General features: G+C 35.6%; 2 protein-coding genes across 4 annotated transcripts in view; both read right to left on the bottom strand.

The window, feature by feature from the left end:
• fes (FES proto-oncogene, tyrosine kinase) overlaps positions 1 to 9809 on the bottom strand; it is a 32552-nt gene extending 22743 nt beyond the window's left edge. For both annotated transcript variants that reach the window (XM_052149204.1, XM_052149210.1), the window contains exons 1-5: positions 9653 to 9809; positions 5457 to 5703; positions 4064 to 4237; positions 1282 to 1378; positions 39 to 222 (exon numbers count right to left, since the gene is read on the bottom strand). In XM_052149204.1, the coding sequence (XP_052005164.1) occupies positions 39 to 222; positions 1282 to 1378; positions 4064 to 4237; positions 5457 to 5681 (680 nt within the window). In that variant the 5' untranslated portion in view covers positions 5682 to 5703; positions 9653 to 9809. The remainder of the gene's footprint in view (positions 1 to 38; positions 223 to 1281; positions 1379 to 4063; positions 4238 to 5456; positions 5704 to 9652) is intronic.
• Positions 9810 to 12984: 3175 nt separating this feature from the next.
• Positions 12985 to 25181, bottom strand: part of furina (furin (paired basic amino acid cleaving enzyme) a) — a 134646-nt gene continuing 122449 nt past the window's right edge. For both annotated transcript variants that reach the window (XM_052150912.1, XM_052150906.1), the window contains exons 13-16: positions 24967 to 25146; positions 22991 to 23115; positions 20291 to 20419; positions 12985 to 17540 (exon numbers count right to left, since the gene is read on the bottom strand). In XM_052150912.1, the coding sequence (XP_052006872.1) occupies positions 16924 to 17540; positions 20291 to 20419; positions 22991 to 23115; positions 24967 to 25146 (1051 nt within the window). In that variant the 3' untranslated portion in view covers positions 12985 to 16923. The remainder of the gene's footprint in view (positions 17541 to 20290; positions 20420 to 22990; positions 23116 to 24966; positions 25147 to 25181) is intronic.

Genomic DNA, 25181 nt, shown 5'->3' with positions numbered 1-25181 from the left:
ACAAAAATAGGATATGGCTTTATGTACTGTTAACTCACAGAATAAGCACCATTTCCTCATGCAGCGTTTGTAGTGCTCTCAGTAATCCTGGATGACCTTCGACATAGTGGAGTTTGTGATGCACTTGGGCAGCCTTTACCGATAACACATACTCATTATGATGTTCATGCAGCTTCAGAGTAGCTTTGATGTAGCGTTCCTTTGCTTTCTCACGCTCTTTGTCTGTAAATAAAGGCAAACCACAAACATAAGTCCTCGCATGCAGAAGCACACAGGTGCAATGTAAAAGAAAGACCACTAACCTGCCCCCAAACACCTTCTGTTGGGTCATTTCAACTATTCAGTGCCTTTTAAGTCCCTAATACTTAATTTCAACATATTGCAATGTTGATGGGATTGTAAAAAAGAATAAAGACTATTTCTAATGTTACATACAGCTCTAGGCGTAAAAGACAAATTTTAAATATTTGAAATAATTCGAATTTATTGCACTAGTGTCATTTCCAAATGTCCCCAGAGCTGCACATCAAACATCTTTTCAAGCAACCATAAAAGTAATCCATTCAAATCCAGTGGTTAAATATTAATCTTTACAAGCTATATGATAGGTGTGGGTAAGAAACAGATCAATGTAAGTCCTTTTTAAACATAAATCTCTACTTTCACATTCTTCTTTTGATTTTGCTGATACACATTCTTCGTGCATATCGCAACCTGCTGGGCAGGGAGGAGAATTTATAGTAAAAATGTACTATAAACTTAAATATTGATGTTTCTCACCCACACATCTCATAAAGCTTCAGAAGATATATATTTAACCACTGGACTCTTATGGATTACTTTGATGTGCTTATTTTTGAGCTTCAAAATCTTGGTACCCATTCACTTGCATTGTATGGACCAACAGAGTTTGTGTTCAGCATAAGAAAGAAAGTAATACACATCTGAGATGGCATGATGGTAAGTAAATGATGAGAGAAATTTCATTTTTAGGGGAACTATCCCATTAACCCTGGTCTTGACTTCATGCTTTGTTACGTCCTTGTGTCAGTGCTAAACAAATTTAGAAACACAGTCTCAGTCGGCAGGTTTTTCTTCTATTGTATAAGAAGACAAAGTCCATGCTCACACATAAGATCAACACACCACACAGTGTTTAAACATTAAACAGTTCCTCTTATTGTATCTCTTTAAGAACTAAGTACACAATACACAAAAGCCTTTGCAGTCAAAATGAAAGGAACGCATTTTAGAGAACTAAGAATCAGAGAGGCACTCTACCTTTGTTTGCTTCCTGATACTTCCTTTTGGCCTGGGCTGCATCCCGTACCAGCTGTCTGTAACTGGACTTGAGTCTGTCCAACTCGGTTTGGGTGACCTAACCTTCCACAACAGGACATGAAATAAAAACAAATCAAAATCCAGTCTTGAGCAATAAAATGTCAGGGACATTTACTCTGCACTCATTACAGAAAAAAGAACCCCACACGTTATAAACCTGCTTTAGATGATATGTACTTTATTTAGTTTTAAGTAGTTTTTAAAGTCTATAGGTCAATAGTAAGTAATGGCAACTGGAAGTAATGACTACATTGGTTGCAGCACTAGGCTAATGTGTAATAAACTTTTTATGACAATGGCAGTTCAGATATTACACAAAAATTTATTTATTCCCTTCCTCAAAAACAGCTAATAATAATGCATTAAATATTAAAACATGCACTTAGTACATTATTCTAAACAGGATGTTAGACATTGTGATTACACTAGATTTTTAAATTTTTCTAAGTGGTTGCTATGGCATTGCTAAGTGGTTGCTATGGTGTAATGGATGGCGGCTTACTGTTCCAAGCCTCTATGATACACTGCCTGACCAAAAAAAAAAAAAGTTGCATACTCTAATATTTTTTTGGACCATCTTTAGCTTTGATTACGGTGCACATTCGATGTGGCATTGTTTCGAGAACCTTATGCAACATCACAACATTTATTTCCATCCAGAGTTCCATTAATTTTTGGCCTAGATCTTGTATTGATAACAGGAGAGTCGAACCACTCCGTTAAGTCATCTCTAGCACATCCCAAAGACTTTCAATGGGGTTAAGGTCAGGACTCTGTGGAGGCCAATTCATGTGTGAAAATGATTCCTCATGCTTCCTGAACCACTCTTTCACATTTTAAGGCCAATGAATCTTGGCATTGTCATCCTGGAATATTCCCGTGCCGTCAGGAAAGAAAAAAATCCATTGATGGGATAACATGGTCATTCAGTACATTCAAGTAGTCAGCTGACTTTATTTTATTGCCGCATAACGTTGCTAAAACTAGACCTGACCAATTGAAGCAACCCTAGATCATAACACTGCCTCCAGAGGCTTGTACAGTGGGCACTATGCATGACAGGTGCATAGATTCATGAGCTTCTCTTCTTACCCTGATGCACCTATCAATTTGGAATAGGGTATATATGAGTCATAAGACCACATGACCTTTTTCCATTGCTCCACAGTCCAATCTTTATTCTCCTAGCAAATTGAAGTCCTTTGTTTTTCAATTAGCTTCACTAACAAGTGGCTTTCTTGTGGCCACACATCTGAACTTAGAAGATCCAAAAGGAATATAAAGGCAGCATAAAGGTAATGCATAGTCTCCAGTGGTTAAATCCATATATTCAGAAGCTATATGATAGGTGTGGGTGAGAAACAGATCAATAGTAAGTCCTTTTTTTACTATACATTCTCCTCCCTGCCCAGTAGCACATCAGCAAAAATAAAAAGAAGAACTCTAGGTAGAAAAGAGAGTGAAAGTGCAAGTGGAAATTGATAGTAAAAAAGGACTTAAATAATAGATCTATTTCTCACCCACATCTATCATATCGCTTCAGAAGACATGGATTAAACCACTGGAGTCTTTTTTATGCTGCCTTTATGCTTTTATTGAGCTTCAAAGTTCTGGTCACCATTCACTTGCATTGTATGGACCTACAGAGCTAAGATATTCTTATAAAAGTCTTGATTTGTGTTTTGCAGAAGAAAGAAAGTCATACACATCTAGAATGGCATGAGAGTGAACCAAAGATGAGATCATTTTAATTTTTGGATGAACTATTCCTTTCATTTCTACCCATTTTATTTGTTTAAAAAACATGGTTGGTCCTAAGTCCTAAAGCAAGACATGCCTGTAGGTTTTTTGAGGTGAGCGTGTCGGTATGTTTTTCTGTGAATTCATGCTTTAACAAAATTCAGTAGACAAGTAGACAATGCTTTCTTTAAAGCTCTTACAGTTTCTGTAAAATTCTGTACAGTAAAAGTAACACGCATTGTATGTGGCTGACAAATTCAAGCTGAAAATGCAAGTTTCTGTAGTTGTGTAATGCTTGAGGTTTGCCAGTTTTTTCTGTGACTATGGTAAACCAATAAAAAAAGTAAAAGAAAACTTTTTTAATCATGGCTTCTAAGGTTAACATCACTGTTACCAATGTGCATATTTAGGGTTAAAATCCCTCATCCCTAAATAAATATGATCAATAGTAGTAGATAGTGATGCATGCCTTAGTTTCAATGCTTTACAGTCACACAATGGTTTTACAGAAACCTTTTATCATTATATTTCTCCATTAAAACAAAACTGCAAAATAAATAGGCTTGTCAACTTTTAAAAGGTAGGAGGAAACGCTTCCCATTAAAGACATGTTGTTCTACATATGGTAAAAGAAAATATGACCCTGACTACATTAAATAAAGTAATGTTGGGATGCCACTTCATAACCAATGTAAAAACTTGGTCTTGAAGACCAAGTTGAGAACACCACATTACAGCCACAGAAACCTTCAGTTTCAGCTGTTAGTTCTACCATACAGTACAAACTGACAAAACTAGCAAGCAAAGTGTGTGTTGTTGCTGTTTGTTGGATAGCACAAGAGCTTAACAGAAACAGTGCAATGAAAAAGTATTTTCTACTTCCTAATTTGTGTTATTACAAATGTTTGCAAAAACGTTTTGTGAGATATAGTGAAACTGAGTAGCAATGAACGTGGATTGTGTGTTAGCGTGTAGCGCTGACCCTGCACAGCTCCTGTTTGAGAAGGTTCCACTGTTCTCCATACGTCTTCCTAAGCTGCTGTTTGTCCCGGATGAGGAGGGACAGTTTGCTGAGGGGACCCACCATCAGGTCCTCTGAATGTTTTCGTAGGATTCGACTGAGGCTCTCTGTCTGACTGACCATCACATTCCACGACTGTAAAAGAGAAAATCCATTCAATGTCCATTCCATTTAATGAAAAAAATGACAATTCTGTCATCATTTACTCAACGTAATATTGTTTTTATTCCGTATGATTTTCTTGCGTAGAATAAAAAAGGAGTGGTTAGGAACAATTCACTTTAACTGCATCTTTTTTCCATACAGTGAAAGTGAATGGTGACTGAGGCTAACATTCTGGCTTTTGTGTTCCACAAAAAAAGAAAGCCCTAAAGGTTTGGAACAACATGTGTGTGAGAAAATAATGACAGAATTTCCATTTTTGGTTGAACAATCCCTTTAAACACATATTATACTTTATTATATCGTGGTCCATTTAGCTACAGTAATTGTCTGCTTTTCAGTGCTCACATACAAAAATGTTAAATAAAAAGAAATGTAAAATTTTACATGAAAAAAATGTAAATTTTTTTTTTAGGGTGACACCTGAACTATGATTTCTCCTTGTGAGTGATTTCACCTTTGTAATGTCTAAATACAGTTGGAAAGCATCTGGGAAACTCCAGAATATCAGAGCACGTGTTAGGGGAACAATGTTTTGGATTCTGTTAATGTTACATTGCAGTTATCTTCACCAGGGACAGAGGCTTTTCAATTCCTTTTGGCTCTTCACAAATTAAAAGGGACAAAAATATAAAAATAGTCCCTATATTATATGGAATGTAGTGACAAAGACTAGAGGCAGTGCTTGAATCCACCACATTGTAGATAAAGTGGCCCCAAAAAGTATCTGCATGCCAAGAAATGTCTGCATGTCATTAGATAACAATATATAAACACAAGGGTCATTTATGGTAAAGAAAGATAGCAAAAGCACACTTTTCAAGCAAAATATTTCACAAAAAGGAGTTTGATTAAAAAATTGAGATTAAAAAGTTTTTGGACTAGAAGTTGACCGATTGTGGATTTAGCCGATTCTGATAACTAAAGTGATGGAAAGGCAGATAACAATTAATAGGCCCATAGTTTTTAGAAATTGATTTATAGAATGTAGAGGTAGATATATCAGTCTACCTCTACACTGAAAAAAAGTAAATTTAAAGTTTAAAGTCAATTTTACTGAACTTTTCAAAGCGGAAGATGCCAGCATGGACTGGGCTTGAATAATTAATTAACTGATCTAAAAACTACTTGGTTACATAATGCCCATACAGTACATTCTGAAACTATGAGCTTATTGCTAAAGAAACATCACCTTATTGAGCTGGCTGATGTAGTCCAGACCTCCTCCAGGTTGAGACCCCTCCTGCTTCTCCACCAATGCCGACATCTGATGAAGTTGCATGGAGAACTCACGATCGCTCTTGGCCCTCTGCGTCATCCATTTCTTCATAACCTCCATCAATCGCAGCTCAGAGTCCTGGAGCTTCATTAAGGCTGTGTGACCCTGAGGGCACCACAAATCCTCTGCAAAGCTCATACCTGCAGCACAATACAACAGTCTGGGGAAGATAGACAGAGTAGACATATCCTCATTATTACTGGACAAATCAAGCAGCTTTCTGACTTTTAAAATGTGAAGAATGGTTAGCTGGGGCACTTGCAAATAGGTAGTAATGTCATGACCAAGAACTTAAAAAAAGTCTTAAAGGGATAGTTAACGCACAAATGAATATTCTCTCATCATTTACTTACTCTAAATCCATCCAAGATGTGTATAACATTCTTTCTTCTGCTGAACACAAATTAATATTTTCAGAAGAATATTTCAGCTCTGCAGTTCCATACTACGCATGTGAATGTGTACCAGAACTTTTCAAGTTCAAAAAGCACACAAAAGCTGCATAAAAGAAATCTATAATCTTCAATTTATTTATTTATTTATTGGGTGAACTCTCTCTTGTATGCCCTACTTTGTGTATCAATCGATAAAAAAAAAAAAAAAAGTTTGTTTGTACAGTAAACTTTCTGTTTAGTATTGTATTGAACACCACAAACAAAATCAACCAAAATATGACCAATATTACAGATTTCTTTTAAACACTTCAGTGTGAAGTGTGTTTCTTTTTCCAACGAAGTGGGAGTTTTCTGTTACTTTCACTTCCCCAGGGGCAATGCGGGCCAAAAAGGGATGCTGTCTATACTGACAACTTCTCATATTACAAAAGTCTCTGAAATGTGAGAGGTAATTGATAGCAAACAGCTCTACTGTAACACGAAGTCAGAAGGAAATATTGTGAAATTTCCCCAAAGTTAATGATTTGCAATTTATTATATGACCAGTACAGATTATACAGCAGTACAAAAAACATTGACAAACTCCACACTGCAAGAAAAGGAAATATATATATACAGTAGTGTCCAAAAAGTAGGCACCCTTGTTAAATATGAGCAAAGAAGGCTGTGGGAAAAAAAAAATCTACATTGTTTATCCTAAATCTAACCTTTCATTTAAGTAAAACAACTCAATGTACTCCAAAACATGTTGGCAACAATTATTGGCTCCCCTAGAAATTCTTATGAGTAAAATATATCTGAAGTATATTCCCATTCATATTTAAATTTTTTAGTGCACCTGGGTGACTAGGAACATGAAACTGTTCAGCCATGACTTCCTGTTTCACATGGGTATAAAATTGAGGTAACACACAGGCCAAATTCCCTTAATCATCAATCAAAGTGGGCAGGGGTGGAAAGAGTACTGCAAAATAATACTCAAGTAAAAGTACTGTTACTTCTTAAAGAATGTAGCTTGAGTAGAGTAAAAGAAGCTGTCCTAAAAACTACTCAAGTTAGATTAAAAGAGTTAAAAAAAATCTATGACCCTTTATAATAAAAACTATGCTGCAATTTATAAATGTTCCACACATTCCGTAATTTACATTCCCTTTTATGGCCCAAAGAATAAAAAAAAATATAGGTATTTTATAGGTGTTTGTGATTGACAACTTTTAAAATGCATCACTTCTATGATACTGTAAACACTACACGAATCTGATTTTAAAAAAATAATAAAAGGGCGACATGATTACAGAAATGAAAAGATGAATGAATGTATGAAACAATTTCATTCAAATCAGTTTATGTGTAGGGTCTAAATTTCCCTTAATGGCGGCTGAGAGAGTTACTGTTGCGCATAAAACATGTTCAAAACGATGAAAGGAATGCAAAAAAACAAAAACACTAAAAAAGCAGGGTCACTTGGCGTGTCATTTTGGTAAAGCCACATTGGGCTTTAAAGGAATAATTCACACAGAAATGTAAATTATCTCAACATTTAGTCACCCTTATGCCATCCCAGATGTGTATGATTTTCTTCAGCAGAACACAAATTAAGATTTTCAGAAGAATATCTCAGCTGTTTTGGTCCATACAATGCAAGTGAATGGGTACCAACATTTTGAAGCTCCAAAAATCACATAAATCAGCATAAAAGTAGCCTAATCCATGTGCCTCCAGTGGCTTAATCCATGTCTTCAGAAGAGATATGGTAGGTTGGGTGAGAAACAGATCAATATTTAATTCATTTTTTACTATAAATTATTGCAAAAAGTATTGAATAAAAGGGTGCCAATAGTTATGGCCATAAATATTTATTTAATAATTAGATATTTCCCCTGTTTCAATTGTTTTACTTCAATTAAAGGTTTGATTATTGTGATTTTTTTTAATGAAAGATCAAAAGATTTCAGAAAGATTTTCACAGCCTTCTTTGCACATATTTACCAAGGGTGCCAAGAATCTTTAAAAAAAAAAGTAAAAAAAAAAAACATTTTTAATTTTTAAAAGTTAAAAATCTTTTGATCTTAAGGAGTATGCTTAAATTTTTGCAATTAGTTTTGTAGACAAAAAACAATTATGTGCCACCATATTAATTTATTTCATTATAAAACTAAAATGTCATTAAATATATATATATATATATATATATATATATATATATATATATATATATATATATTTTTTTTTTTTTTTCAAATTGATGACTTGGACCAAATAATAAAGAAAAGAAGACAATAAGTGCCCAGCATATAGATAGGAACACCTTCAATACTGTTTAAGAAGCATCCCAGGGTGATATCTCAAGAAGTCAAAAATGTGAAGAAGACAAAAATTATATATATATATATAATCCCCTGTCTCTGAAAATAGTAACATTATAATTTAATACAGGGGTCGGGAATCTTTTTTCACAAAGGAGCCAATTATTTCAATTTTGGTTGATGCATTTGTTTCGAAAGAGGCATAGCACAAACAAATAATTTACTATTTTCAAAAACAAGTTTTTCAATAAAATAACATTTTTACACCTCTCCAACTTGTAATCATGCAAGCATTTGTCAAGAACACCAGGTGAGAAATTACAAATAACCTACATATTAAAAAACTAAAGATAATTATAAATTTAAAGATAATTATAATAATAATCATAATAAATAAACCCAATAAATGCTGCCAAATGTGTGTTCTTATCAAATTTGTGTTTGTATGGCGTTTTGGTAACGCATTAATATTTGGAAATATAATATTGACTTCAAGCTTTGCATTCGCACCCACACTTTCTGCAGGAAAATTGCCTCTAAAAAGTTTTAAACAATCATGACTGATTTGAGCCATAGTTTCCCCACCCCTGATTTAATAGAATAACTGAATACAGCCATGCAAAAGATACTTCTGACTTCATTATTGTCTGAAGGAGATGCAATATGACATCAGAGAGAATATTTTCTACATGTCACTCAATTACAAAAAATCTAGTTAAGTCAACCCAATACTTTGAAGTGTGGGGATATTTAAAGAAAAGATGGTCTGCTGACTAAAAAAAATCACTTTACGAAGTAGTTGTAATTCAAATTATCATTCCCAAATTTTGAAATGAAATTATTATTAGGATACATTTTGTGTATGATTTTAATGTGTACTTCTCTTACTTTATTGGGGATGTGATTTTGTATGATTTGTAAGATGTGCCTTTTCCCAATGAATATTTTCTTTTAGTGAAATCCAAAGCACATTTTGACCAGATGGTGATTCATTATTCCCTTTGAGTGGAAAACATTCTAATTAGCCTATTATTACATTTTGGGTGAAAAACACTAATCAGAATCAGCTTTATTGCCAAGTATGCTTAAACATACAATTAATTTGTCTTGGTGACAGGAGCTTCTAGTTCACAACAATAAAAAACAGCAGCAAGATATATATAATAATAAAAAAGTATTATACACCTACGTACATACACACACAGACACACACATACATAGATAAACACATACACAAACATAGTGCAATTGTAATACACATTAGAATTATCAGCATGCTATTCGAATTGTCGTAACATTCTAAAATAACTATAAACAAATACATCTCTAGATAACACTATTAGGGATTCATATATATTTGAGGTAAAGGCAATGTGTTGTCAGGAATTGAAATTCTGTCAATTCTCACCTCAAATTTGTCTGGCGCAGCAAAATGTCTTCTTTCAGTAAGGTCGAAAGCGGTAAATATCCATTATAATAACGCGACAAACAGAATAGAGTGCGTTGAAACCGGCTGAAACGATGAGCTGAACGACACACAGACTCTTGTTTTGACAGCCGCGGCAGTCGAGCTGAAACCAGGAAGACATGATAAAGCAGAGACGATAGAGCAGGAGGAGGAGGACCCAATGCATTCAATAGCTATAAACCTGTAGCTACTACACTTTAATACCTAAACAATCTGTCATGCTCCAGTTTTTATATTTAAAAGATGTTAAAAAAATAAATAAATCTACATTCGTATTAATATATATTTTTTTAATAGTACACCATGACTGTATAAAATAATGAGACATTTGGAAACCGTTCTGGACAATTCATTTAATAATTTATGTAATGTTTTTAATGCTATGTTAGTGGCTAACAATTCTAAAATGGTGACCGTAGCTAGGCTACGCTGTCTAGGCTAATGTTATAATCAAGTAAATCAAGTAAATTAAGTTATAAATAAGTAAAATATAGGATCATCCACTACAAAGTACTAATTACTGTACTCTAAAATTGTAATCAGATTACTTTATCAATATCTTCATTTAAAAGTAATCTTGTTACTATAAAATCACTTGAATTGGATGTTTCTAAAACACTTCATAGACACTTTTTCTGCTCAACCAATTCAAAATAAGGTCAACAGTATATTTCCACATTGTGGCTACATTGCTATGTAGGCCAACCCTTCAGCGGTCACATAATTCATATTTTGACATTTTTTTTTAGGGTATAAATAAATGTCATTTTAGAAATATGTGTGAGTTATGTATTTAAAGGAATGGTTCACCCAAAAATGAAAATTCTGTCATCATTTACTCACCCACATGCCATCCCAGATGTGCATGATTTACTTTCTTCAGCAGAACACAAATTAAGATGTGTAGAAGAATATCTCAGCTCTGTATGTGCATTTTGAAACTCCAGTAAAAACACATGAAAACAGTGGAACCACTTATCAATTCTAACTGCACAGCTATATTAGAATTTTACAGTAAATGTCACTTTAAAGGGTTTAAATACAGCTTAAAAAATATACAAAAGAATTCAGTAAACCTTAAAATGCTTTCTACAAGCAAATCACAAGATGAAAGGTTTCAGCATTCTAGTTAAGAATTAACCAGTATTGGGTATAATCTCATTTCAAAGTAGCCTAATTAGTTAAGGTATTTCACCTACTTTTTATAATAATGTAGGATAATGCATTACTCACTTTCAATCAAGGTAATTTACATTTAAAGGGATAGTTCACCCAAAAATGAAAATTATGTCATCATTTACGCAACCTCATGCCATCACAGATGTGCATGACTTCCTTACTGAACAAAAATTAAGATTATCTCAGCTCTGTTGGACAGAACTTTGAAGCTCCATAAAGCATATAAAAGCATCATAAAAGTAATCCATAAGACTCCAGTGGTTTAATCCATGCCTTCAGACACGGTATTATAGGTGTGGGTGAGAAACAGATCAATATTCCAGTCCTTTTTACTATCAATCTCCACTTTCACATTTATACCAAAGGAGTTAAATGTTGACCTGTTTCACACCCACACCTATCATATCGCTTCTGAAGACATTGATTTAACCACTGTAGTCTAATAGATTACTTTTATGCTGCCATCATATTCATTTTGGAGCTTCAAAATTCGGTCCACCATTCACTTGCACTGAAGACATTCTTCTAAAAATCTTCATTTGTGTTCAGTAGAAGGAAGTCATACACATCTGGAATGGCATGAGCGTGAGTAAATTATGAGAGAATTTTCATTTATCTGTGAACTATTCCTTTAAAAGTAAATTACCTTAATAGAAAGTCAGTAACTGTAATCTGATTACAAGAATGTAATATGTAATGCATTATCCTACACTACTATTATAACAAAAAGTAGGTGAAATACAGTAATTACTTTGAAATCAGATTAAACTCAACACTGATTAATTCTTAACAACACACTCAAATACAATGCTGAAACCTTTCATCTTGTGATTGCTAGTAGAAGACATTGTAAGTTTGACTGAATCCTTGTGTGTGTGTGTGTGTGTGTGTGTATATATATATATATATATATATATATATATATATATATATATATATATATATATATATATATATAATATATTTTTAAAGCTGTAGATAAACCGTTTAAAACTATTTACCGTAAAATCATAATATAGCTGTGTAGTTCCAATTTATAAGTGGTTTCACTTTCATGCATTTTTACTGGAATTTCAGTCTGTTTCATCATATTCTTTCCTGTAAACCCTCAAATTTATATTAAAGGGACATTAAAGTAAACGGCAAATTATTTAGGTTAATCTGGCAAAATTTGGCATGTTTTGTCACATAGTTTTGTAACATGCATTATTTTATGTTCAGCACATATACATTTGTTTGATCAATAATCTCTTCCCTAACGGCTCGAAACATAAATACCTAAATGCAAACATATTATGAATTGAATAGCAGAGAGAGAGAGAGAGATGCCACCCTTTGGCATCATGTTGAAGAATTTGCTCAGATGGAGATAAACCACTGTCATATCATGTCATAATGTCTTAGCATGAGGGATAATGATTCACAGTGTTAAACACATGCACTGTAACATTGTACAAACAGAATAATGTCCTCGGGAAGTCCACTTTTGTTGCAAAACGTGCCGTTTCTTTAATTCCTCATTCTCAGTTTCATTATGTTTTTTCAGTTACACTTCAAGATATTGCTTTTTTTTTATTCTCATAGTAAAGCATTTTCTATTGTACAAATCAAAATATAATTTTATTGTGTCTTGAGGGTCAAAATGTAATCTGAATTTAATGAGTGTCAAAAAGAGAACTGAAAACTGAAATTTGATTAATGTAGAAATAGATCTTTTTGTGAAACCATGTCTACAAACTGACTAGTTATAGTAGCTAAATGATAACAATTTCTTACTGACTCTTCTTTTATGTTACTGACAGTCACATAAATGTTGCGAAGTCAATGCAAGCAACACTTCAACCGCAACAGGATGCTAGACCACTCTGTTAGCAGAACAGAGTCAAAACACCTTTTTAAAAGTAGTGTGCATTGTTCAAAGGCATCTCAGTTTAGTCATCTACAAAAACCCTAATTTGAACTCAAACTTGAATTTCCAAAGCATGTTTGAAAAAAAAAAAAATTGAGGTGAGATAATGATTGTAGACATAATTGATAGATGTATTAAAAACCACCACCACAAAAAAAAGATACCGCAAAGCCAAATGTTGAAGTTTGCATAGATCTTTATTTTTTGTATAATCTATAATTCGCATATTGACATCAATTAAATAAAAGAAGATAAACAGAGCAAAATAATCTTTAAATTACTTGTAAATGACAATGCACTTTATATTGTACAAAAATAGGCCTTATTTTTTATATATGTAGTTGTCCTGTCTCAGGTAGTCATACAAATGGTTGGTGTTTTTTACTTGGGGATCTACATGCATCAGTTGACTATTAAAAAAAAAAAGGTGATGATAAAATCCTATGACCAAAAGGTTTAGGGAAGTTCTGCAAAGCCTGAACACAAACAAAAGTAGACATTCAAGCCCATAAAGCACAGTGGAATCACTGCAACAAGGTAAAACCATATTGCGTAAAAACTGTTGCTATGACACCAGTGCTTTGACCACAATCACTTTTATTTAAAGTGTCAGAGATTCACCACCCCCTTCCAAAAAAAACAAACAAAAAAAAAAAAACACAGTAACCCAACATAAATGGCAACAAAGCTCAAAATAAAAGCGAAAGATGAAAAGAACACCAAACTTTATTAATTATTTTACTCAATGAGTGTTTTAATGATTATGTTATGTAATGATTATATCACTCTAGGCCAAGCAGATTTTTATTATGTGGTCTTTGGTCATGCCTTTGCAAATTTTGAAGCTCTTGAAAAGACAGCTGTAATACCAAATCAGCACTGTAGGGTCGTGATATAGTTTAATGTGATCAAGATTACAGTTTCACTAAAAACATTGCAAACGATGGAAGAGGAAGTCCTTCCAAGACATGCGGATTTAACCAAATTTCCAATGTATATACAGTTACGTATATAACCATGTATGGAGATTGGGACAGTTTTTGCCTTTCAGTTCAATGACTTTTATTAATCTATTAAATGGTGCAAATTGTATTTATTTTCAGTAAGAAATATTCAGCCAAACGTTTTGACTCTAGATAACCTCTAGAAGAGAGAGAGGGATGGAAAATCTTGTGGGTAAATCTAACATGTTTTAAACCCTTAAATCTGTCTTTAACTATGATTTAGGAACAAGGAGTACCAGACCCACAAAACATTTTACTGAAGTCTCAAATTTTTAATGTCCCTTAAACTCCAGGGTGATGTAAATAAATTTGTTCTGTTTGTCTACAGCCCTTGCACTGCAAAAGGGCATTGATGAAGAGCGCATCTTGAAATAAAGTAAATGAGCTGTGCAGATGCTTCAACTTGGTTACCCTACATGAATGACAGTGTGCTAAAGTTTTACAAGGCTGCAAATATTAGTAGTAAGTGAGTGTTTTATGACTGGCCACCGTTTTGTCTCTTGTTGTGTGCAGCTATGAGAAGTTTTATTTTTGGAAAGGCTGACCACCTAATAATGCAAACTTCACATCACACTTTGGGTCTCCATTGCAAACATTCAATGTATCACATCTTTTTCAATTGTCACTTATTAAAGTTACTGCATGAGAGCAATATGTAGATCATGAATATGCGATTCAGAATAGAAAAATAACAGTACTATATTCAGGTCGCTGATGAGCTGACAGGGCCAAGCGTACTATTAATTATAAACCGTAGTAAAAACAAAATGACCTGATGGAATGACTGTTTAGCAGTCAAAACTGAAAAAGAGTCAACCCTTTTATAAATTCACTTTTATCCAATAGCTGCTCTTGGAGAGAGGTCATTTAAGCCTTTCTCTGATTACTTTCCTTTATAAAAGACACCCATACTGTGCAGAAGAAAACCTCCAAGATCACTGTATTTACTAAATGGATAATCACTACAAACATGAAAAAGGAAGCCATGTCCTTTTTACGAAGGGCCATTGGCAGAGATCTTGTGTAGTGTTTTAAATCCACGATTGGAGAACAGAATTACAAAAGAGTTCAATGTTGCTGAGCTGGCTCGGAGAGGCTGGCAGAGATCATAGCATCATATCTCCCCTATATAATGTCTAAGAGAGAGCTCAAGGTTACTGCAATTTTAAGGGACTAGTTCAGCCATCATGTCATACCAAACCCATATGACCCTCTATTGTTGAACACCATTTTCCTGAGTAACCACTGGACGGCATCACGATGATTCTAATTGCCTGTTTTCTGTTTCTGGTCTCAAGACACAATGTAAAACTAACCAAAACGAGCAATCCACACAGAGAACACAAACCATTTAAGTGTTATTTGGAGTAAAAGTGAATTTCAAGCTCAACTTGTGCAGTTGTTGGCTGTCAAAGTAGTTAATGATATCAATGTAACTAACCTCGGACCATCGCTTCATGTCGTCTACATAATCTGCTGAGGCAGTGTAAAAAAAAACCCCGAAACATCCCGACTCTAAAGAATGGGCACTATAGAGGCACGTATTTTTTTGACAATTTCTAAAAATTTTATACTTGACCGATTAAGAACTAAGAATATACGCAGATGCAGGTGAAAACACTGGAAACTGGAAAATGAAAACAGGCGAATTGTGGAACACGTCCACGTTCAAGGAAAAGGTGGATACTTTAAAAAAATTTAAATAGGCTGCTATGGCTAAATGTCTTCAAATGTTTCACCACAGGTCCAAAAATAGACATTTAATATATTGTCACCTTAGTGATGTTTTGAGCCAACCAACTTTTCATCAGACCACGATTTGAGTGAGCCAACTTTTTCTTTTGAAGCTGTTTTCCCCATTTTGATAGAGCACCTACACTGGGCAATTTCGGCACATGACGTGCATGCTTTTGCTTACTGTTTTACTAGGGTAAACATACCATAAAAGTCTTGTGCGCTACATATATTCCAGGTGTTTCATATATTCCAATATTCTTTGTGTTAAGAATGTACTGATATTGTTCTTCCCTGAAAATCCCTCGGTCATGCACAAATCTCATTAATGCTTATGTTCTATTCAAATATGACGTATTTGTCAACAAGCTGTCAAACGACATTGGTTTTGGCATCTCCACTGATGACAAACCTGCCGTGGCGTGTCTTTATGCGTCACACTGGAATTGAAGGAGATTTGAGAGCCAAGTTTGAGGAGGAGAGTGCATAACTATTTCAATTTAATTCTGTTCCTCACACAACACTAGCAAGTGGCTTCAGAAGTGTATGAGTGGTATGGACTATTCTGATTCTTTTATGGTGTATTTTAATCACTTGGAGCTAGACAGACACCATACCCATTATGCAAAAGAGCACAGTGAACATTCTGCAATATATGATCTTTTGTGTTCTATAGATGAAAGAAAATCATAAGGGTGTGGAACGACATGAGGGTGAGCACATGACAATTTTAATTTTGGGTTTAACTATTCCTTGAACTGTCAGCAGAATGACAAAACAGCACAAATTCAGCAATGTAGATGCTCTAGAGGAAGAAGGGAGCGCTAAAAATGAGTGCATGTATAAAAAAATGGCCTCCTCTCCAGATCCTAAACATGTAAAAATAGTGATATGTTCTTCTAAAAGGCTCCCTGCAAAGCAAGTGAATCCAACCGCATGTTAAATTGCTGCCAAATGGACTGACTTTATATAAATGTTGTTTCACTCAATCTAAGAAAAGCTGTGTTTCTCACATGCAAACTTTTCACTCCTTGTTTCTTAAAAACTAGGCATTCGGGGAGAAACTAACACAAAAGAGGAATAGAATAAACAATAATCAGGTGTTTATTGTAGTTTCAGAACAGCCCTGCTTATAAACTGCGACAATCGACACAACCTCATCACTTATGATAAGAAGCTTTCCACGTAGAGGCACCAAGAGGTCAAACACCCATGGTTCATAACTGAAAGAGATGAAAAAAACAGAAAACCCTCAAGATAAAAACGGAGGGAACTGAGAAAGTGAGATGTTCAGATGAACCCCGTAAGGAAAACACACCAGTGGCCACGAAAATAGACAACAGTGCAGAAGAGACTAGAAAGGGAAGGACATGGGCGACAAGGGGTTAAAGAGCACTTTGTGTTTTAATGAAGGCAGTCCTCTCGTTGTGGATATCAAACTCCTCGTTCTCTGACTCCGAATTGGCCTCGTCCTCCCGCCAAACGCTGGGGATGCCCTTGTAGGCGACTGCAGTGCGGTTTAAGCCAAACCCCACCAGTAAGCCGGAGCCTGGCCCCGCCTCCGCAGATTGCAGTTTGTTCTGGTTGCGGGTACGTAGCTGCAGCAAGCCAAACACACCCACGAACGTAGCCATGATGAAGGCACAGCTGAGTACTGCCACGGTAACTGGCAGGTGAGAGGAGAGGTCTCGGTGGAGGTTCCTGGACGATCCGACACCTTGCGACTGAAACAATCCGTCTGGAGACTCTCGCTGGATCTGGTTCTGGTGCAGACAGGTGCCGGTGACAGAGTCCAGATGGCTGTGAGGGGGGCAGGAGAGGCAGTCCTGAGGTCCCGTAGCTCTGCAGGTGAGGCACATAGCGTTGCAGGGCAGGCAGGCGGGGTGTGGGACAGAAAACACCTCGTTGTTGGGAGGGAAGGTGGAACGAGTGCCTGGGGTGAAACCGGCTGGACAGTCTCGCACGCAGCCCTTCTGGTACAAGTAGAACCCTGGGTTACACTCTGCATAAGGAAGAGGAAGAAAGTGAACTTTAATCACTTATGAATGCTAGGAGGTAAACAGCACATCCTGTTATTACAATCCCAGCCCCTAGATTAGAGGTGTATTGGTCATAAACACATCTGCGTTTTTTTTAATTGTTTTAAATGAATCATTCTTGTTCCATGCAATTCTATGCACCTGTACTTTTCTGTTCATTGAAGTCTCTCACTCGTAAAGAGTGACTAGCAAGAGCAAATAGCATTACAGATTGATATGTGAAAATGCACATCATTGCTTGGACATACTGAACAAACAGTTGGTGTTTTGAGTCTGAAGTAGACTTGGTGTGGCACTGAATGAGACATTCATGAATAAACTAAATGAATGTTGGCATTTTGCGAGTCTCTTAGTTGATATGTAGACATGCACATTTTGATAAAGTGCCACAAGACATGTTTCGACCGTGCACATTTTTTAATTTTTGAACTAATCTGTTTAGTGAATGATATGCCTCACTCGTAATGCTCAAAAATAAACTTTTTGGCTGCCATCTACTGGTGTAATGATGTTTCCTACAGCAAGCATCATAGAACCAATCAGAAGAAATCCATTGTAAGTGCCTCACTCTAACCTAGATTTTTTTTTTTTTTTTAAGGAGAGATGAGTCGAAATTCATTTTTGTGATAATCAACATTATGCCACAAATGCTGTTGATTGAACTTAACTTGACTTGAACCCAGAACATTCCTTTAAATGTTGAGATGTGGGGATTATATTTTCAATTTGAAGTTCCAAAGTTGTGAATTTTGTGTTAAAACGTGTGCCTGACATGACAATTGTACTCATAATTACACATGCAATATGAAATGATATGGATAAAAAAGGCTAAGTGTAATTTATTAATTAAAAAAATGCTACAATTTGGTTAAATAGTGAAAAACAAAATATAAAATAAAATATACATTTTCACAAACTATATATTGCAGACGTTTGCATGATTATCAGACCTATACGTTTTCAAACACCTTTCAGAATGTATGCAAATATAAGAGATAAAAGATTAGATATTTTTTGAAGTACTTCCCTTCAAAGGTTACATTACAAAAAAAATTATTGTAATTTACACAAAACATCCTGTTCAAAAGTTTGCATCCCCTTGGTTCTTGTATTGTCTTCTTGAGCATCAATGAATGTTTGCACCTTTTGTAATAGTTGTGTTTGTGTCCATCAGTTGTCTTAAGTGTCAGAAGCTGGATGTCTATATCATTTATGTTACACTGCTGGACTGTTCCTGTGGTAACTATTTCAGGCAAACCTGTCCCTACATCGCATAATATATCAATTAACACACGACTTTTATTACACATAGCTAATGTCTCCGATATGTTAATGTTCTATAGCCAGAGCAGAACCTTCAACTGACCTAAACAACACATAATCAAACTAAACAAACTGTGGTTGGTAACTCTACCATCAGACAGACCCTTCTTGTTTAATTGGGAGATTCTTGGCCAGAATAATCTGCTGAGTGGACCAGACTTTATATCATAGGTCAAAGGTACGCAAGACTAAGCTACATCAGTTTTAGTGTGAACAAGCCTTAAGAAATGATTATGTGTCAGGTAAAGCCTGGTAAAATATATCTATCTGGGGAAAGAATTTGAAAAAGGGGGTGAAAACTGCAGTGAAAAATTTGCAGAATTGATAATTTTTTTAAGGTGTCATTCAGAAAAGCATGAGAGACGAGAAGACTGGCAGTGGAGAATCAGAAAGGAGGTGAGGAGAGGAAAGAGGAAAAAGCTGACGAAAGAGGAATGCTAGGGTCTGTGTGTGTGTGTGTGTGTGTGTGTGTGTGTGTAATGAGGTAAGAATAAGCTGGCAGTCAGTGCCCACAGCGGGGCATGGCCGCAGGCAAGACTGGAAAGCTGCATTAAAAACTGCTGCCAATGCAGCTGGCATTGTGAACTAATTTCAGGCTAGTGTTATGAACACACAATTGAACAGCTCAAGACATAACCAGCACAAAACACTTAAAACAAGCAAAAGACAAACTGTAAGCTTTAATTTAAAGCTTTTAATCAGTGGGGAGATTACCAAGGTCATGTACGCAACTGTTCAAATAAAATAATAAAATAAAAATAAATAATTTGTAGACTCAGTAGTAAGATCATTTTGTAAAACAACACACGTGGAAGTGGTCAATATCTTTTAGATAAATTATCACCTACTATGACTATTAGCCTGTTTTAGCGAAGACAAAGGTTATGTTCAGAATGTAATTCTAGCTTGCTACCTACTGTGCAGGTTATACTGTATACACCCCATTCATTTTTTTTTTTAAGAACCAGCAATGATAATTCATGTAATAAGTAGTATGCTTCATTGGTGTCTCATGGACACCAGCTGGATCTAGTATTAAAGGAATAGTTGACCCTAAATTAAAATTCTGTCATTTAATCGCCCTCATGGTGTTCCAAACTCTTATGACTTTCTTTTCTCTATGGAACACAGGAGGATATATTAGGCAGAATGTTGGCCTCAGTCACCATTCGCTTTCACTGCATCATTCAGCCCATATATTAAAGTGGCGGAAGCTAACTGTCTGGCTAACATCACATTTTTTTAAGGCTTGCAGGGTTGAAAAAAACATGCTGGTGAGTAAATAATTACAGAATTTTCATTATTGGGTGAACTATTCCTTTTAATATGTGAAGCTATGCAAGTTCCACTAAGAGTTGATAGGGGGCGCACTTTAACCAGCAATGCTTACCCGTACATATCTGATTGAGGTCGTAGGTTTTGCAGCTGCTGTCAGCGGTCTGGCTGGAGTCTGGGGTGGAGGGTCCAGATAAACTGGAGGCTGTGCCATAGAGAACCAACGTGAACTGAGTCAGAGTGCCTATGACAGAGAGAGGAGTTTAAATAGTCTGACTCATGCACAAAAGAAGTTCGTAAACTGAGAAGAGGAATTTAATCAACACGTCTCATTATTCTTTCTGTAGTATCTCTGAATCAGCAACTGTATAATATTTACATATATTCATTTAGCTGACACTCCAAAGCGACTTGAAAATTGAGAAAAAGCACAAGCAATAATACAAAGCTAGAGCCAAAGTATTAAAGTAAAAGGCCATGAGAGACAATGCATTACAATGATTTAACTAAGGTTAAGGGGTGTTAATAGGCACAGTACTAACCCCCTTAGCTGTGAAAAAAGCACTGGAATGTTATTGCTTTAATAAAAAAGCGGCAAAGCAATATGATATAAAGACATTAATGTTCCATAAATAGTTTATTATTAAACATATTTAATTAAATGTAATCAATAAATATATATATTTTTAATTATTACATACATTATAAACAAAATATATATTTTTAATTTATTATTAATAATCATAATGTACAAGTCTTTCACCAAGCAATACGGTTCATTATCCTAATTGTAGATGATATTGTGATATTGTAGATACACGGACTTGTAGATATATAGGTACACGGTGCTTTCTAAAAATAGATACAAGACAACCCTGTTTTGGTTCTGTTGGGGCAGTTAGATTACTGTAAACTAACTGTACATTATCCCTTACACTTGCAGACTTCTAGAGCACTTGTACAGCATGTTCATTTTTTTGCCCATTAATACACATCTCTAAAAAGATACAGGTTTGATCTTCATACACAAGGTCTCAACAGAAATGTATTGTCCACATCATTCGGTCACTGTAGCGTCAAGCTACTTCGACATGAATTAGATGGCCCATATTCTCTCTTTCCAGTCCAACGAAGTCAGTGGCTCGGTAATTTCTTAAACCAACAAAGAGACATGGACTAGGTAATGCACTGGATGTATGGTCCATTCAAGCCAGACACAAAGCAGTTGTGTTAGTGACTGAGCATGACAGATGAATGGGGTTTGGCTGGAAGTCAGTCCATATTTACAGTGCTCAGGGGCAGCTGGAGAGTACGATAGTGGGAGAGGGAGGAAAAACTCAATGCTCTGATTTACTTAATTCGATTTAATTAATCAGATTTATGTCAGGGTGTGGTAAGGGAAAACAAATAGAATGTGACAAAAGTAGAGGGGGGAAAAAAAAGAAAGATTTTGAGAAAAGACACCTGCCTTTTTGCAAAGTGCAGTGTAACGGGAGATATATAAACGTCGGTCTGTTTTTATCTGGGCCACAATCTATGTTTGGTTCTTTTTAATCATTTTGCAAACTAGTTTATGTTCTATTAATTCGTTTTTAGGGCTTTTGCCATTTTTTTGTTAGAGAGAAAGTAGAGAAGGGACAGGAAAACATTAGCTGGGTTCCATCAAAATGTTTAGCATTTTTAATGTGCATTTCGGAAAATTTGGCTAAAGAAAATGCGAAATGGCTCGTTTCCATGAATTGTAAATGTGCATTATCTTGAGGAAGCATGCCTTTTTGGCATAGAGCAGCTGAACGACCTCTTTGCTTTGGGGAGAATTTGCTGAAATTAAGCAATTGTACATTATTAAATGCTGACAGGAGACTTCGCAAATTAAGGGCAATAACTCACATAATGAGGCCTCAAATGGCTATTCCAATTCGCCGACAGCTTCCATATACCTGGGAGCACCCACGCTCAAAACAGTTCTGGTGGATTGTGAGGACCCACTTTAATGACGATCTGTGGGTGAAGCACTTTTGACTAACAAGGGCTACGTTTGAAGAATTGTGTGCCATGGTTGGGCCTTTCGTTGAGCCAGTCACGTCAAGCTCTTGCACACCTATACTGTCTGAGGAGCGCATTGCCATTGCACTTTACAAGCTCACAACTTGTGCTGAGTACCGAGCTGTTGGTGAGTCCTTCAGTGTAAGAAAAACCATTCATGGGAATAAACAATTTCCATCACTTTAATGTGCATTTTAACTAATGCGACACTATAGAAAATCCACCTCATCCTAGCACATTAAATTGTATGCGAATTTTGAGAGTTTATTCACATATCAAGCGTTTCCATTCAGGATTTCTTATTTCTTAAAAAAGTTAGATGGAAATGCAACTACTGGTAAGAGTTGTTAGGAATCGGTCATGGCATGTTGCAGGCTAAATTTGAACCAGTGTCTCCCACATGAACACCATGCTCAAGGTGGTGTTCATAGGGCTATCATTTAGACTCTGATGCTGTCTTCCATTCACATCAGAATATCAGAATTTACTACTTTTGGAAAAATTTGAATAAAATGCCACTTAATTTCAGACTTCTTGTGAAACTTGTGCAGGAATCTAGAATGCCAACTTTGTCAGGATGCAGGTGTATGATGTCACAAGAAAGTGGCGACACTCAGGGATTAATGATGAACATTAACTTTTAAGCAAATAAAATCTGTCAATAAGTTCCAACGATACATGAAAATCAATCCCGTTGAAGGTCTGAGATATGCAATAGGAATATCTGAATGAAACAACCTACTGCTGAAATAGATAGAAAAGGGGTTACCATAGTCGCTGGTTCCAGCCACATTCTCGATCTCCAGGGTCCATTCTCCACGAGGGTCCTCATCCCAGGAGTGGGTGGTCATGAATCCCCAGTCATTAAACCCCTCAGAGGAGTAATCGTGAGGTCTGAGAGAAAAAGTGAAAGTTAACCCTTCTATTCTGATCCAGCAGGGTCATTTACTTTGCTGTTCGTAGTAATTTGTGACCAGAAACAGTACTGGTGATTTTTTCATGATCGTGACATGAAGAATAAAACTTTTCTTTATCTTTTGACATATAAGTGGTCATAGTGCATTAAAAAAATACTATACGTTTCAGAAAACATCCTCCTTAAAAATTTTTTTATACAAACCAAGCTGAAAAAAATGTCTCGTTTGGAAATCGTGGAACTTGTGATGTCACAAGGACCAAATACATCTGCAATGCCTATTTTTCCATCAATGCACCCTTGGCCCTGACCACTGGTGCTCAGTCAGTCAGTAAAAAGGATCCCCCTTTGTGTTTCATTCAACTGCACTGTCTTGCTTGTCTTGTTGTGCTGTTTGGAAGGGGTCCTGGACCATTTTTGCCATTTTTAATTGCAAACATCTTTGAATGTTTTGATGTGTTTCAAAACAATGTAATGTGTGTGTAAACAAACATGGAAGACTTGAGATGTGAAGACCAGCGTCTCTGCTTTGGCCTGTTGAAGCCGGTTGAAACACCCAACATCACAATGTATTGTATTACATTTGTGTATTAAGAAGATTTCAGTGTGAATAGTTTGTGAAACAGACACAATATGATTCAAGATATACAAAGGAACTGTTATTGAAAGATGGGGCAGTTCAAATTGGACTACTGGATGAAAAACTGTAAACCATTTCATTCACGAGTATTTAATGTGTCATGACTGTTTGATAGTTTATGCTGTGCTTGAGTGAACAGTTTGATACATTCAGATGAAATAAGTTGGGTGTATGTTGTGTTAACCCTGAAATGTAGTTTTAATGTTGCGTGGAGTTAGTTAATTTTCTTTGGACTGCATTTCAAATATGCCTTTATTGGAAGGGCTGAATGATGATAGCCAATCACAACAGTGGGTGTTTACAATTAAGTCAAAGTGCCAGGCAGCATAAAACTGAGCATTTCAGACAGAGGGCCAAAGACAGGGTGAAAAATGATTATATGTGACTAAATTGGACCTCAGGGAAGATAATACAATTATAAAACGAGAGAATGTCAGGACCCCTTTAAAAAACATTTCTTAATGTTTCTTAATGTTCTGTACAATTTCTTAAAGGGAAGACCCTTACGTAAAAACGATAAAATCAAGCAATTCCTTTGGGATTTTATGTTTTTTTTTAGATCTTATTTAAATGTAAATTACTCAATTTCACCATTAATTTACATATGAAAATCAGCAAATTTATGTAACTTCACTACATTTAAAACCCAGTTGAAACATGAAGAAAATATGAAAATGAGTATTGAGTATTGGTATTGAGGGCAGAATTCTGCCATCTGGTAAAAAAAGAAAAATAACATGACTTGAAAATCATGTTATGACAATAATAGCAAATAGATGGCTGCAGTGTTCTTTGCAGCCACCTACTGTGTATTCATTTAAAATGTTATTTAAAATGACTACACAGTAGGTGGCTAAAAAATTTTAAATACAAGTTATGCATTTAGATAAATATTTAAATATTATCAAACTATTATTTCTCAAAGTTTAGCATTTGCTTTTGTTCTTTTTTGAAGTGTTTGTCACATTTTTGCAATGATGTCACATTATGCTTACAGACAAGCCTGACCTGATGTTTAAAAGAGAAAAAAATAAATACATTTGTTACCATTTATGTGTCTGTGTGTGTTGTACATTGTGGCTAATTTGCATATTGTATTCGACAAACCGAACAGAATAGGAAGGTTAAACTCACATAGCAACTATAGGCTAAGTCTTCTAAGGGAGAGTAATGGGAGTTAGTGCCTAACCTGGGTGCAAGCAACGTGGAACGGGTGCCCTGTGGGCTGATCAAATAGATGGCCAGATTTCCTCTGCGGTTGTAGGACAGGGTGAGCTGGGCTTGGGCATGCTCTAATGAGCTCACAAAGTCAAGTGTCCCGGCACACGCATCCACATTCTTGGCAATCACCAAATTACTTCCTATATTCCTTAAAAAAATTAAATGCAAAATAAAAGACATTAA

The sequence above is a fragment of the Xyrauchen texanus genome, chromosome 2 (assembly GCF_025860055.1).
Source record: "Xyrauchen texanus isolate HMW12.3.18 chromosome 2, RBS_HiC_50CHRs, whole genome shotgun sequence".
In the NCBI taxonomy this organism is placed as follows: Eukaryota; Metazoa; Chordata; class Actinopteri; order Cypriniformes; family Catostomidae; genus Xyrauchen; species Xyrauchen texanus.
This window is presented reverse-complemented; position numbering and strand designations above follow the sequence as displayed.